The sequence below is a fragment of the Eurypyga helias genome, unplaced genomic scaffold, assembly GCF_000690775.1.
Source record: "Eurypyga helias isolate BGI_N326 unplaced genomic scaffold, ASM69077v1 scaffold31854, whole genome shotgun sequence".
In the NCBI taxonomy this organism is placed as follows: domain Eukaryota; kingdom Metazoa; phylum Chordata; class Aves; order Eurypygiformes; family Eurypygidae; genus Eurypyga; species Eurypyga helias.
Genome location: NW_010246126.1, coordinates 7043 through 17759, shown reverse-complemented (window position 1 = coordinate 17759; position 10717 = coordinate 7043). Strand labels below are relative to the sequence as shown.

Below are 10717 nucleotides of genomic sequence, written 5' to 3'. Positions count from 1 at the left end.
AATGAGATCTTACAAACTCTCTTGTCAGCTTGTTAGTATTTTCTTGTTTTACCAGCATTTTCTCTTGTCCCTCCTTAAGCTGTTGGAGGCGATGAGTTCCTGATTTGAGCAAAACATCAATGTCTTGCAATACTTCTGTTTCAGCATGTGTCAATGGCCTGTGTTCACCTGGCATCCAAAATCGAAGAAGCACCAAGACGCATAAGGGACGTAATTAATGTGTTCCATCGCCTTAGACATCTACGGGAAAAAAAGTAAGCTTGGACTTTGAAATAATCTGAAATACTCATGTTGTATTTTAATAACTAAACTTCACGGACCGATGATAGTATCATTCCCTGTTTCACAAATCAGGGAACATCTTGAAGAGATCTCATGAAGGACAAAAGTGAGTTGGCCCCTTTTATTAAGTAAATATTTTGGTGTTACAAGTAGTGATGTCTTACTTCTGCACAAACACAATTTTAACCTTCATGCGAGGGTTAAGGTTACCTTCTTCAGAACCTGAAATTGTCTTGCAGAAAACCTGTGCCTCTAATACTGGATCAAGAATATGTGAACTTGAAGAATCAAATTATCAAGGCAGAAAGAAGAGTGTTAAAGGAGTTGGGATTTTGTGTTCATGTGAAGCACCCTCATAAGGTTTGTTCTTCTAAGTTAACTTTATAACCAGTGTTTCGTGTACTATAAATGCTTTGAGTAGACTGCTTAACCGTGTGGCAGCTGTCTCGTCTGTACATGATGACGCTAGGTAATTCGGTAAAGCTCTAGATGATCCCCATGTCTTTTCTCATGTAAGAGATGCTTACTGGTAGGCCTTGGGTCATTGCTGAATGACGACTGGAGGTGGATGCAGATGCTAAGTATTCCTTGAAGTCAAATTATATAAGTAGGTAGCTTTGGTGTTGGAAAATGTCAACTAAACATAGATTATTAACCAGAAAAGAATTTTGAGGCCTCGGATTGTGATATCCCATTCTCAGAAACACTGCACATCACTCATGGAAACATGCAGAGGTGGTTAAACCCATGAGAGCTAGTTGGTAGTGTTTCTTATGTTCTAAAAAGTACACTGAGGTGTGAAGGGTGTGACTAGAAATGAGACAGTTCTCAATATCTTAAGTATCGCCTGTCAGGCGAGGATGCTACTTGGAGGATATAACTACTGCAGGTGTTTAAGTAGGTGCTTTAGCATTATGCCTTATGTAGCTGAGCGTGGTGAAAGAAACTCCTACTTCTGTGCCAGCAGAACTTGGGATCTTGCGCATTCTTCCGCAAAAAACTACTGCTGTTTTAAGGTCTTTTTAAGCCTACTTGACTTTCAGAATCCCCTCATGTTACCAGTACCCCAGAGGACAGTGGTACTTGTTTGTTAACTGATAGGAATTTTTGCTGTTAGCCATTTTACCTGCATCCTTGTTTTCCTTTGGAACCCAAGAGAAAAGACTAGGACTGAGTAAACCAGCGACACACAACCCGAGATCTGTTCTCTGCATCCTGCTGATGGCAGCTAGCAGTCTTTTCTCCGAAGTTACAGCCAAAAAGGAATCATGACTTGTGTAGGAGAGCATCCCTAGCTTGAAGGCAGTGGAAGACAAGCCACCTAGATGAATAGCATGGTAACTGAGCTCAGAAGATGGCGAGCTGGGAAGTGCCAGCTCGTGCAGACTTTTGCATTGGAGAGCAGAAACTGTGTGGGTCAACACTGGGGGTGTTGCAGACACTCATGTGGAGTGTTTGAGCTTCAGAGATAATAACAGATGCCTCATGGATGTCCCTCTGAAATAAATCGGTGGCTCTCAAGATTCTTGTTAATAACTCAATAACCCATATCTTCCAGATAATCGTTATGTACCTTCAGGTATTAGAATGTGAACGTAACCAACACCTGGTCCAGACTTCATGGTAAGTTGATTTTCTTTGCTATAAGAGACCAGCAGGGGCAGTAGCAGAAATATGTCGCTTGAGGCACTCTGGGCAGCATTGCTCAGAAATGATTGGGGGCCATACCAGACAGCTCCAGTGCTTCTTGGCCTGCCCCAAAACTACTACCAAATGTTGATCGGCCTCTTAAGTTAGAGGCACTGTTTTAATGGTAAGGTAGCTTTCCACCCTGACTTCTCACTTCCCTCCTCTCTGCTTCCACTTTACAGCTGAAGGGAAAATGTTGAGTGGGTTATAGTGTTTCCTTGTTTTTTTATAACTGTGTAGTTTGTTTTACCAGTGCTGGGAAATGGCTTTTCCCAGGGCTTGAGCTTGATTACAGGTGTATCAAAAACTCTGCACAGATAAATTTTTTTTATCTGTATGGATAATGCAAGATGTTGGCTTCTAAGACTGGATAAACTCAGTGTTTTTGTGTTTGCCAAGAAACGTCCTCTGCCTTGTCGCTCTCAGTACAGTAAAGATTGGTTTGGGGATGAGAAGCTTTTGTAAAATTCCAGGTCACAAACTTAACAAAACCCGATAATGCGCTCTAAACAATAATGCTCTTTAACACTACTGTGGTTTAAAAACCCTTAGTGAATCCAAAGATCATATTTCTGCTGACTGAACTGTCTGGTACTGTGACCTGTGTGTAGAGAACCAATTTTGACTTTTCTTTTCTGTACTCTTTTAATCAAAGGGTAGCCTCTGAGGGTAAGTGACTAAGACTTCTCCTCTGCTGCCCAAGCGCTATGGTGCAGGGATAGCTGCCGTCTTCAGTCAAACCAAAGCTCTACAAAGAGAAGGCTGGCTCTAGACAGGTGGTATATACGTGATAGTATAGTAACTGGCCAACTGCTTCTTGTGCTTATACTTTTTCACTTATTTTTACTGTGCCTTTTGACTGTTGTGTATTTTATAACCTGATGGGTGAAATTCTGAAAGGTTTTTAATGCTGTATTTCGATAATTGTTGAAGTGATGTATTCTTAAGAAAGCAAATTAAGGTGGGATTTAAGTCTTAAAGGGATGGATTAGCAACAACAAAAACTGTTTCTGTTTGTAAACTAGGGAGAAAACATTTGAGTAGATGTGTGAAGCTTGGAGTTAAATGTAATACTTAGGAGAGAGACTTCCCACTACCAGATTTTCTAGTACGATTGCATGAAGTACTCATGTGAGTTATGGACTGCTCGTTACCAGTTTTCTACTTGTCATGGAAGGAGGGGTGGGTGAGGAGGAGTGAGGAAATTACCCCAGTTGAGAAATGTTTCAGATGTTAAAATAACCTATTTGTATACTGATGTTTGTTTGTTTCCAGTACCTGGACACTGGTGGATATCCAGTATAATTGTTTCTTGAAATACACATTTTTACAATATTGCCTTTTTTTTTTTTAAATATTGCGATAAGGATTCGTTTCCTCCTGTGTCTGATTCTGAGCCCACAAGGAAGATCTGCAGAGGGCAGACTTGGAAGCAGGCATATTTTTCAATATGGCAAATGAGAAAAAGGCTTTAAGTATTCCAGATGTTTGAAGTACTACTTTTCTTTATTGCTTCTTTTGGCAAAAGGTTTGTGCTGTCTTTGTAGTGGGACAAGAAAAGTAGGTTTTGAAGTTCCTTTCTCCCAGAAGAATGAGCTGTTCAGCATTTCTTCTGTGGGGTAGCAGTTAGTTGCTCTTCATGTAAACAAGGATGTAAGACAGGTGGGGCAGGTGAGGGTTTGACACTGTTGGGATTTAAGTTCCTTTTGTCCTGTTTACCAGTTTAAACTGGTTACAAGTGTCTGGATTGTGGTCTCAGATTTGGATGTCTTGGGGGCTAGTGAATCCTTGTATACTGGGTATCCACATGGTTAATGGCTACTTTCAGAAAACATATTATTTTGAGGACTTTCTATTGTGTCTGGCTTTAGCTTTGCCCCATCTGATGCTTTGCTTGACATGTGCTCAAAGATCTAGGGGTTTTTTTTTTAAGCACAGCAGCTGACAGGTTCAGAGGAAGTTACTTTGTGTATTTAAGACTTAGAAGAATAATGCTTAAGTGTACTGACTAGATTATATGCAATATTTTACAGTTTTCTCATTCTGTGAATATTCATTTTAAGCAACCTTACTGAAATGGGACAATTTGGAAACCATATTTCATGTGCCAAAGAGGAGATCTGCCTGAATACTGAGTATTCTCCTGAACTGATGTCCCCAAACACCCTGATTTCTTCTGTGGCTGTTTTTTGCATCAAAAAGGATTCTGTTCCAAATGGAAAATAGTGCTTCCGAAGGAATCAAAGGAATCTCCAGTGGAAGTTGATGTGGACTACATTGTCATGGGAAAACTACTCGCTACAGGAGCTGCAGCTTTGGGCAAACTCCCTGGGTTCAACCTTATTGCAGAGAAACATACGAATCTAAAAATCTATAACTGAGTACTCCAGATTATATTGTATATTGTCTTAACAAAAATAAGTTGCCTATTGCATGAGAGCAGGCCAGCAGAGATCCAGCAGGAAAAGTGAAGTTAAAATTGGTTCTCGTTTCACAACTGAATTTTCAGCAGCCAGTCAGTCAAACGTAGTTTCTGTCACACTCATCCCTCCCCTTGAGGGATGTATTTATTTATTTATTTAGAGTAAAATAATTCAACTTTTCTTTAGATTTACAGGATTATAGTGTTGAAGTCTAGTAACTGAATTTAGAAGAAATAGTCTTTGTAGAAATAAAAAGAAACCCCCAAACACCCCAGAAACCAACTTTGCAGTGCCACAAAATTTTACTGATATCCTGTCTTTCAGGAATTACATGAATGATAGCCTGAGAACAGATGTGTTTGTAAGATTCCAGCCAGAAAGCATTGCCTGTGCATGTATTTACCTTGCAGCTAGGACACTGGAGGTGAGCATATGGTTCCATTAGCTTCAGGTTTGTTAGGCCTTCTGGTAGAAGCAGAAAACTGAGCATGTTTTCCCCTCCCTTTCAGATTCCACTTCCTAATCGTCCACACTGGTTTTTACTCTTTGGAACAACAGAGGAGGAAATTCAAGAAATTTGCTTAAAAATTTTGCAACTCTATACTCGGAAAAAGGTTTGCTGCTTTTTCATACTGTGAGCTTTCCTTAAAGGCTGCAGCTTAGAACGTGAGTGAACCTTACCCCGTTTGAAAATTAGCTGCCAGCCTTGTATGTGAAATGGAACAGAGTAGTAGTCACAGTGTCTGGGACTCCTTAGGTTTCCTCCTACCCCATAAGTAAGCGAGCAGGAGGTAGCTACAAAGTTTTGTCCTAACAGGTGCTTTTGTGTTCACAGATTGAGATATCTGACCTGGAAAGTAAAGTAGAAAAGAAGAAATTGGCTATTGAAGAGGCAAAAGCACAAGCGAAAGGTCTAGTACCGGAGGGAGCCCCAAGTTTAGACAACATATCAGGATTTTCCCCTATCCCAAAAAATGGTTAGTAACTTGTTTATAGTATCTCCTTCTCATCTTACATGTGTGTTTACCCTTTTGAGGCACATATACAGTGCAGTTTGTTTGGTGTTTTGGTAGTGCGTGGTGGGTTTTGTTTTGTTTTCAGCTGGCAGAGTTTGAAGAGTTTGTAGCTGTAATTTCTTGAAACAACAGATAAAGGCTAAAATCCAACTATGTTAAAGTGAAGGCTAGTTTAAACTTTGGCAGTGCAAGGGCTTGCTTTGATGTGGCTTTGGCGATAAACTGGAGCAAATACTTGCAGTTGGCCAATTATGGTAAAGCCATATTAAAGCATAGATATGATTAGGAGCTCTGGCAGAAAGTAGTATTTTTTTTGGTGACAGTTAGGGAATATTTTCCTGGTTATTTGGTGTAAAGTTTCCAGTCTGGTGCATGTTTTGCCTAGAAGATAATGTTTACCATCTTCCTCCTTAGTTTCTCTTTAAAAAGATAGTGAGTAACTGGCGAGAAATGAAGTTGCTGTTCTGCCTTGAAGTGGCTGTGGGAGTCGTGTTGTTAGTGCAGTTAACGCTGTGGTGTTAGTTCAGTTCAGATCTACCTCTTGTGGGTGGGTGGTTGTGTGTGCACGTCTATGCCAACTACATGTATGCGGTACTGACTTACAGAGATGATGAAACGGGGTGAGGGGAGGCTTTAGTCATTCTTTCAGTCACTACCGGTCCTTTCTCAATAAGGTAACAGAGGATTGTTTTTCTAGAGTCTCCAAAAGAGGTTAAAGGCAACAAACCTTCCCCACTACCTGTTCAGGCAATGAAGAATGCAAAAAGGAAAATGGAGGGAGCAAAACGGACAAGTTCAAATAGTCCAGTGAACGGGTAAGGCTTTTGTAGTGAAGAAGCTTATTTTTTCCCTTTACTACTTCAAGAAGAATAACTGTTTATTGTCTCTTGCAGTGTTCAGAAAGGAAGAGAAAGCAGAAGTCGAAGTGGAAGTAGAGATCAGAGTTACTCAAGATCACCGTCCAGGTCTCCATCCCCTAAGCACAGGTAGGTACTGTTGTAAAAGAAAGGGCGTGCTGTGAGAAACTCCCAGACCAAAATTAAACAGAGTGAGCTTTGGTGGTTTCTCAGCCAGAGTTAAAGCTCCAGAAATGTTACAGCGAAGAGTTGTGCTGTCTTGGCTCACAAGTCGAGGGAGTTGCAGTGTCTGACCTGTCATACCTGTGCTGAATAGATGGAGCGTGTAAGCGTATTGGGACATTTTCGAATATGGGTCTGTTTATTGGTGACGTGTGGCCCACCAAGCAGCAGGGTTGTTTGTGTTGGGTTTTTTTAATATTCAAAGCTGGGTGGTTTTGGTTAAAACCTTTGTTTATACTGAACTGGGCTGGAGTAGTTAAAGCATTTTCTGCAGTAGATTAACTCAACTCCAGCCTTAGTCTCGCTGGTCGTTGCTCCTGCAAAACCTTAACTTATGAAACAGAAAATGCTGCTGTTTTGTATGTAGCTGAGTAGCAGAGATTCATGCTACCTTACTCTAGCAGGGTATCCCATTGGGTTTGGGTGCGTACTGATAAAAGTATGGCTTTGTATTGATGTGGATCTGGAAAGGACCGCAGCTGAAATACGCTGATTAAAATTCTGCAGTGTTAAATTCTAAATGGCATTTTACTAATTTACATTGATATAATGAACATCTTTAAAATCTGCTTTCTGTACTGCCTCTGAGTTTGAAGTTCAGCATGTAACCATGGTACCCACAGAGGGGAAAGCTGAGACAGAAAGGAACATGAACTCCAAATTTGGGTGGCTTTGTGACGGTATAACTGAAGCAGAAGTAGTTTTACCTTTCATCTTATTGATGGCAGCACTTGGAATTCGGCCGTTCCTCTTCCCTATTACGCGTGTTTACTAAGTGTTGAAGGAAAAAATATAAAACTGATACAGGACTACGATGTTCCAAATGGGTTTGAGTTCCTAAAAATTGTTATATTTTACAGTAACAGGATGTGATCCATCTGGGACACAAGATTAGTTTTTATGGGATGCTGAACAACAGGATAGACTCAAGTGCCTGGTCTCTAACTGTGCTTGCACACCGTGGCTCTATAAGTGAGAAGCATTTGTCTGTGTGGCACTTAGTGTGTGTGTACGTGTTGTGACTACATTTAGACGCTAATAGTAATGTAGAGAAATTCTGTTTAATACTAAGAAAATCATGAGTTTTCTCTCTTTTTCTCATTCCATAGGAAGAGTGCAAGTTATTCCACTTCAAGCTGTTCTAAATCCCACAGCCGTTCTAGGAGCCGCAGTGACTCTCCTCCAAGACAATTCAACCATAGTTCTAGCTTCAAAGGCTCCAAGGTGAGAAGTTACAAGAAATCAAAAGACTACAAATACTCCACACACAAGCCACGGAAATCACGCAGCAGGAGTTCATCGCGTTCCAGGAGCCAATCCCGGGAGCGTTCCGACCATTCGGGGAAGTACAAGAAGAAAAGTCACTACTACAGGAATCACCGGCATGAGCGTTCGCGCTCCTACGAGCGAGCAAGTCATCGGTATGACCGAGACCATCCTGGCCACAGTAGGCATAGGCGATAAGTCAAGCAAAAACTTCTTTCCTTTGGAATTTAAGCAGTGGAGTTCCTTGTTTGGCCTTTGCAATATAGGATTAACCTGACTTGTAAACCACGTAGCTTGAGTAATGTCCATTCTGCTGGCAATTCTGTATTTACTGTCATGAATCCAAAGGATAGATACTAACAAGACAGGATGATGTCAAAGATTTAGACTGATAAATGTCTTGGTGACTGTTCTGCTGGAGTGTCATCTTATAACTGCAGAACTCGTCTCTGGATGCTCCTATGCCTGCTCTTTATTAATTTGCATACTGTAGTGCTGTGGAGTGTTATTTGGGACTTCCAGTTCTGCAGGCAGGGCCTTCATTGTTTAGTCATTGGAATACTGTGCTGAACAGTCCTTCCCTGTGGAACTAGAAAGCTCAAGACAGTTCATAAAAACTATTGGAGTGGCTTGGTGCTAACAAAGCTGTCTTTTCATACTGACTCAATTATCTTGTACAAATGTAAGGTGACTTTTTTTAGAACTGTTGCCTATATTAGGTTATATATGTGTATATATATTTTGCAGTGTTACAGTACAGTATGGGAGTATGGCCTTACTTAGCCTTTACACTTTACCCACAATGTAAATAAGCATTTGTTTAATGCAGGTGGAAGATATATACAGAAAATTCAAAACTTGAATTCTATCAAAAGACTTGTGTAGAAAATTCTGATAAATGTGAAAGTATTTAGCTCTGTGTATTGAGAGTAGTATATTTTTATCTGTGCTATGCTGTGTGCAGGTCACCAGCTCATAAGGCATTTCCTATATATTCATTTTACGTGGTTTGAAATTCTCTACTCAGGATCTTTGACACTCTGAAGAATTAGTAGTTTGTCAGTCTGCATGTTTGTTGAAGAACAGAGCATTAAAAAAAAAAAAAAAGGGCAAAAACCCCACAGCCCAGTAGTATCAGTTCTAGTGGTATGTCTGAGCTGTTACTCTCATGCTCCCTAATTTCATTAAAGTATTTGATTTTCTATTGAATTTACTTGATGGTAGTTTCTTAAGAGCTATACCACTGTGCCTACTTGTAAGGGGAAAAAATGGGTTCTAAATGAAGGGATTGTGAAATCGTAGCAGATTTAAAAACAGCCCCAGTTACAGCCAGAATATAGGTATAGTAGGTGTCATGCTGGGCTTGTCCTGGAGGCGTAGCGTGACACGGGGCTGTTCCTTGAGCCCTTCGAGCTGTCCGAGTAGACCCACTGCCTGCTGGTTCAACTTCCACTGCCCACTCGGGGGGAAACTAGATGCACGAGGCTTTTTCAGGTCAATCTTGTTGGTGTATCAGTACGTCAGTCACTCTCTTTCAAATCCAAACCAATCTCTTGGCTATCTTACCTGCTTTTAATACGGAGGCATAGGAGCGGCAAGGATTTGCAGTCAGCCTTCCTTTAGCCAACCTGCAGCGTATTGACTTTCCTGAGCTGGAGGCTGTGTAGGATTAGTCTGTGTTAATAACAGCATTATTGTATTTGTGAGCTAGACTTTCCTTTGAACTCGGTGACGCTTTGACCTCTGCAGCTCCCTCGCAACACGATTACCCATTCCAAATGCATCCTTACGGGATAGTTTCAGTGGGTTTTTTTTTTGGGGAAACTGTGCATTCCTGGTTCCCTTGCAGTAGCGGGTTTGTGTTCTTTGCCGTAGCTCTGGTTACGTCCCAGCTGGGAAGGGACAACTGGCTGAGATTGGTCGTGGTGCAGTGAAAGCTCCTTGGAGCTTCAGCTGATGTGGAATGTGAGTTAATCCGTTCCCAAAGCAGCCAACTATCTGCCTGGACTCTTGCACACAGAAACTAATTATTTCATACTTGGTGTGTAAATAATTGAGTAGAAGTCCAAGTATTCAGGTAGCTCAGACATAATGTGACAGAAAAAACTACTGATCAATTCTGACATGAACCCCCTGAAGGAAGTAACACTGGTCACTAGAAGTTCACACTTTACATCTTCCTCATTCTTCCTACCTGGATATTACTTGGAGCAAGTCAACCTCAAATCCCTGTACCAATCCACTTCTAAAAGGTAGTCAGTGTTTCCCTGTTTAATTACTTATTCTGCTCTCGATGCTTCCAAAATTGCCTCTCGTCCAGTTCCCGAGGCAAGTAGCATAAGGGGAGGCAGGTTTCACAGCTGCAGCCTCTTCCAGAAGGACTTGAAGAGGAAGGACCTTTGTTAAGTCTCAGCTCCGTAGAAGGACTTGAAGAGGAAGGACCTTGAAGTCTCAGCTCCGCGGGCGACAGACACGACCTTCCTCCAGTGCCAGTAGCATGGACAAGGATCAAGGTGAGACCCAGGCTACGCGCACGTCTCTACGCAAACATCAGGTTACTCGGCATCGAGGTTCGTCAACTACTGCCCTTGTGTGCAGTGCTGAATAAATTGTAATCTGCTTTCCTGTTCAAATCTGCAGAGATTAAAAAAAACAAGGGAGAAAGTGTATTTTTTTACATTCAAGTGGTTTGGTTCCAGAACGAAAGGGATTCTGTCGCAGGGTTAAAGGCCGCTCCCTTCTCGAGGAGAACAGTCTGTACCAGCACAAAGCCCAGCGCAGGCAGGTACTCGGTGTCTGGGCGCTGAGGTGGGTCGAGGGGAAGATGCTGAGGGCAGCTGGAGGAAGCGTAAGAACCGTTGGTTAAGAGAGGTGTGCCTGTTCTCGCTTCCTCCTGGTGTGGCACGCAGCCACAAGGGCAAGAAAATGTTGTGTTGTTCAAGATGAAGGAGTTATCACAGGT

At 41.6% G+C, this 10717-nt stretch overlaps 1 protein-coding gene across 1 annotated transcript; it reads left to right on the top strand.

Moving 5' to 3' along the window:
* Positions 1 to 144: 144 nt before the first annotated feature.
* Positions 145 to 8961, top strand: CCNL2 (cyclin L2; the record flags this gene model as incomplete). The annotated part of the gene is made up of 9 exons (XM_010150295.1): positions 145 to 254; positions 522 to 642; positions 1841 to 1905; positions 4719 to 4818; positions 4904 to 5008; positions 5230 to 5371; positions 6108 to 6225; positions 6304 to 6396; positions 7599 to 8961. Coding segments are annotated over 9 exons (1209 nt in total), but the record flags the coding sequence as incomplete, so codon positions are not given.
* Positions 8962 to 10717: the final 1756 nt, after the last annotated feature.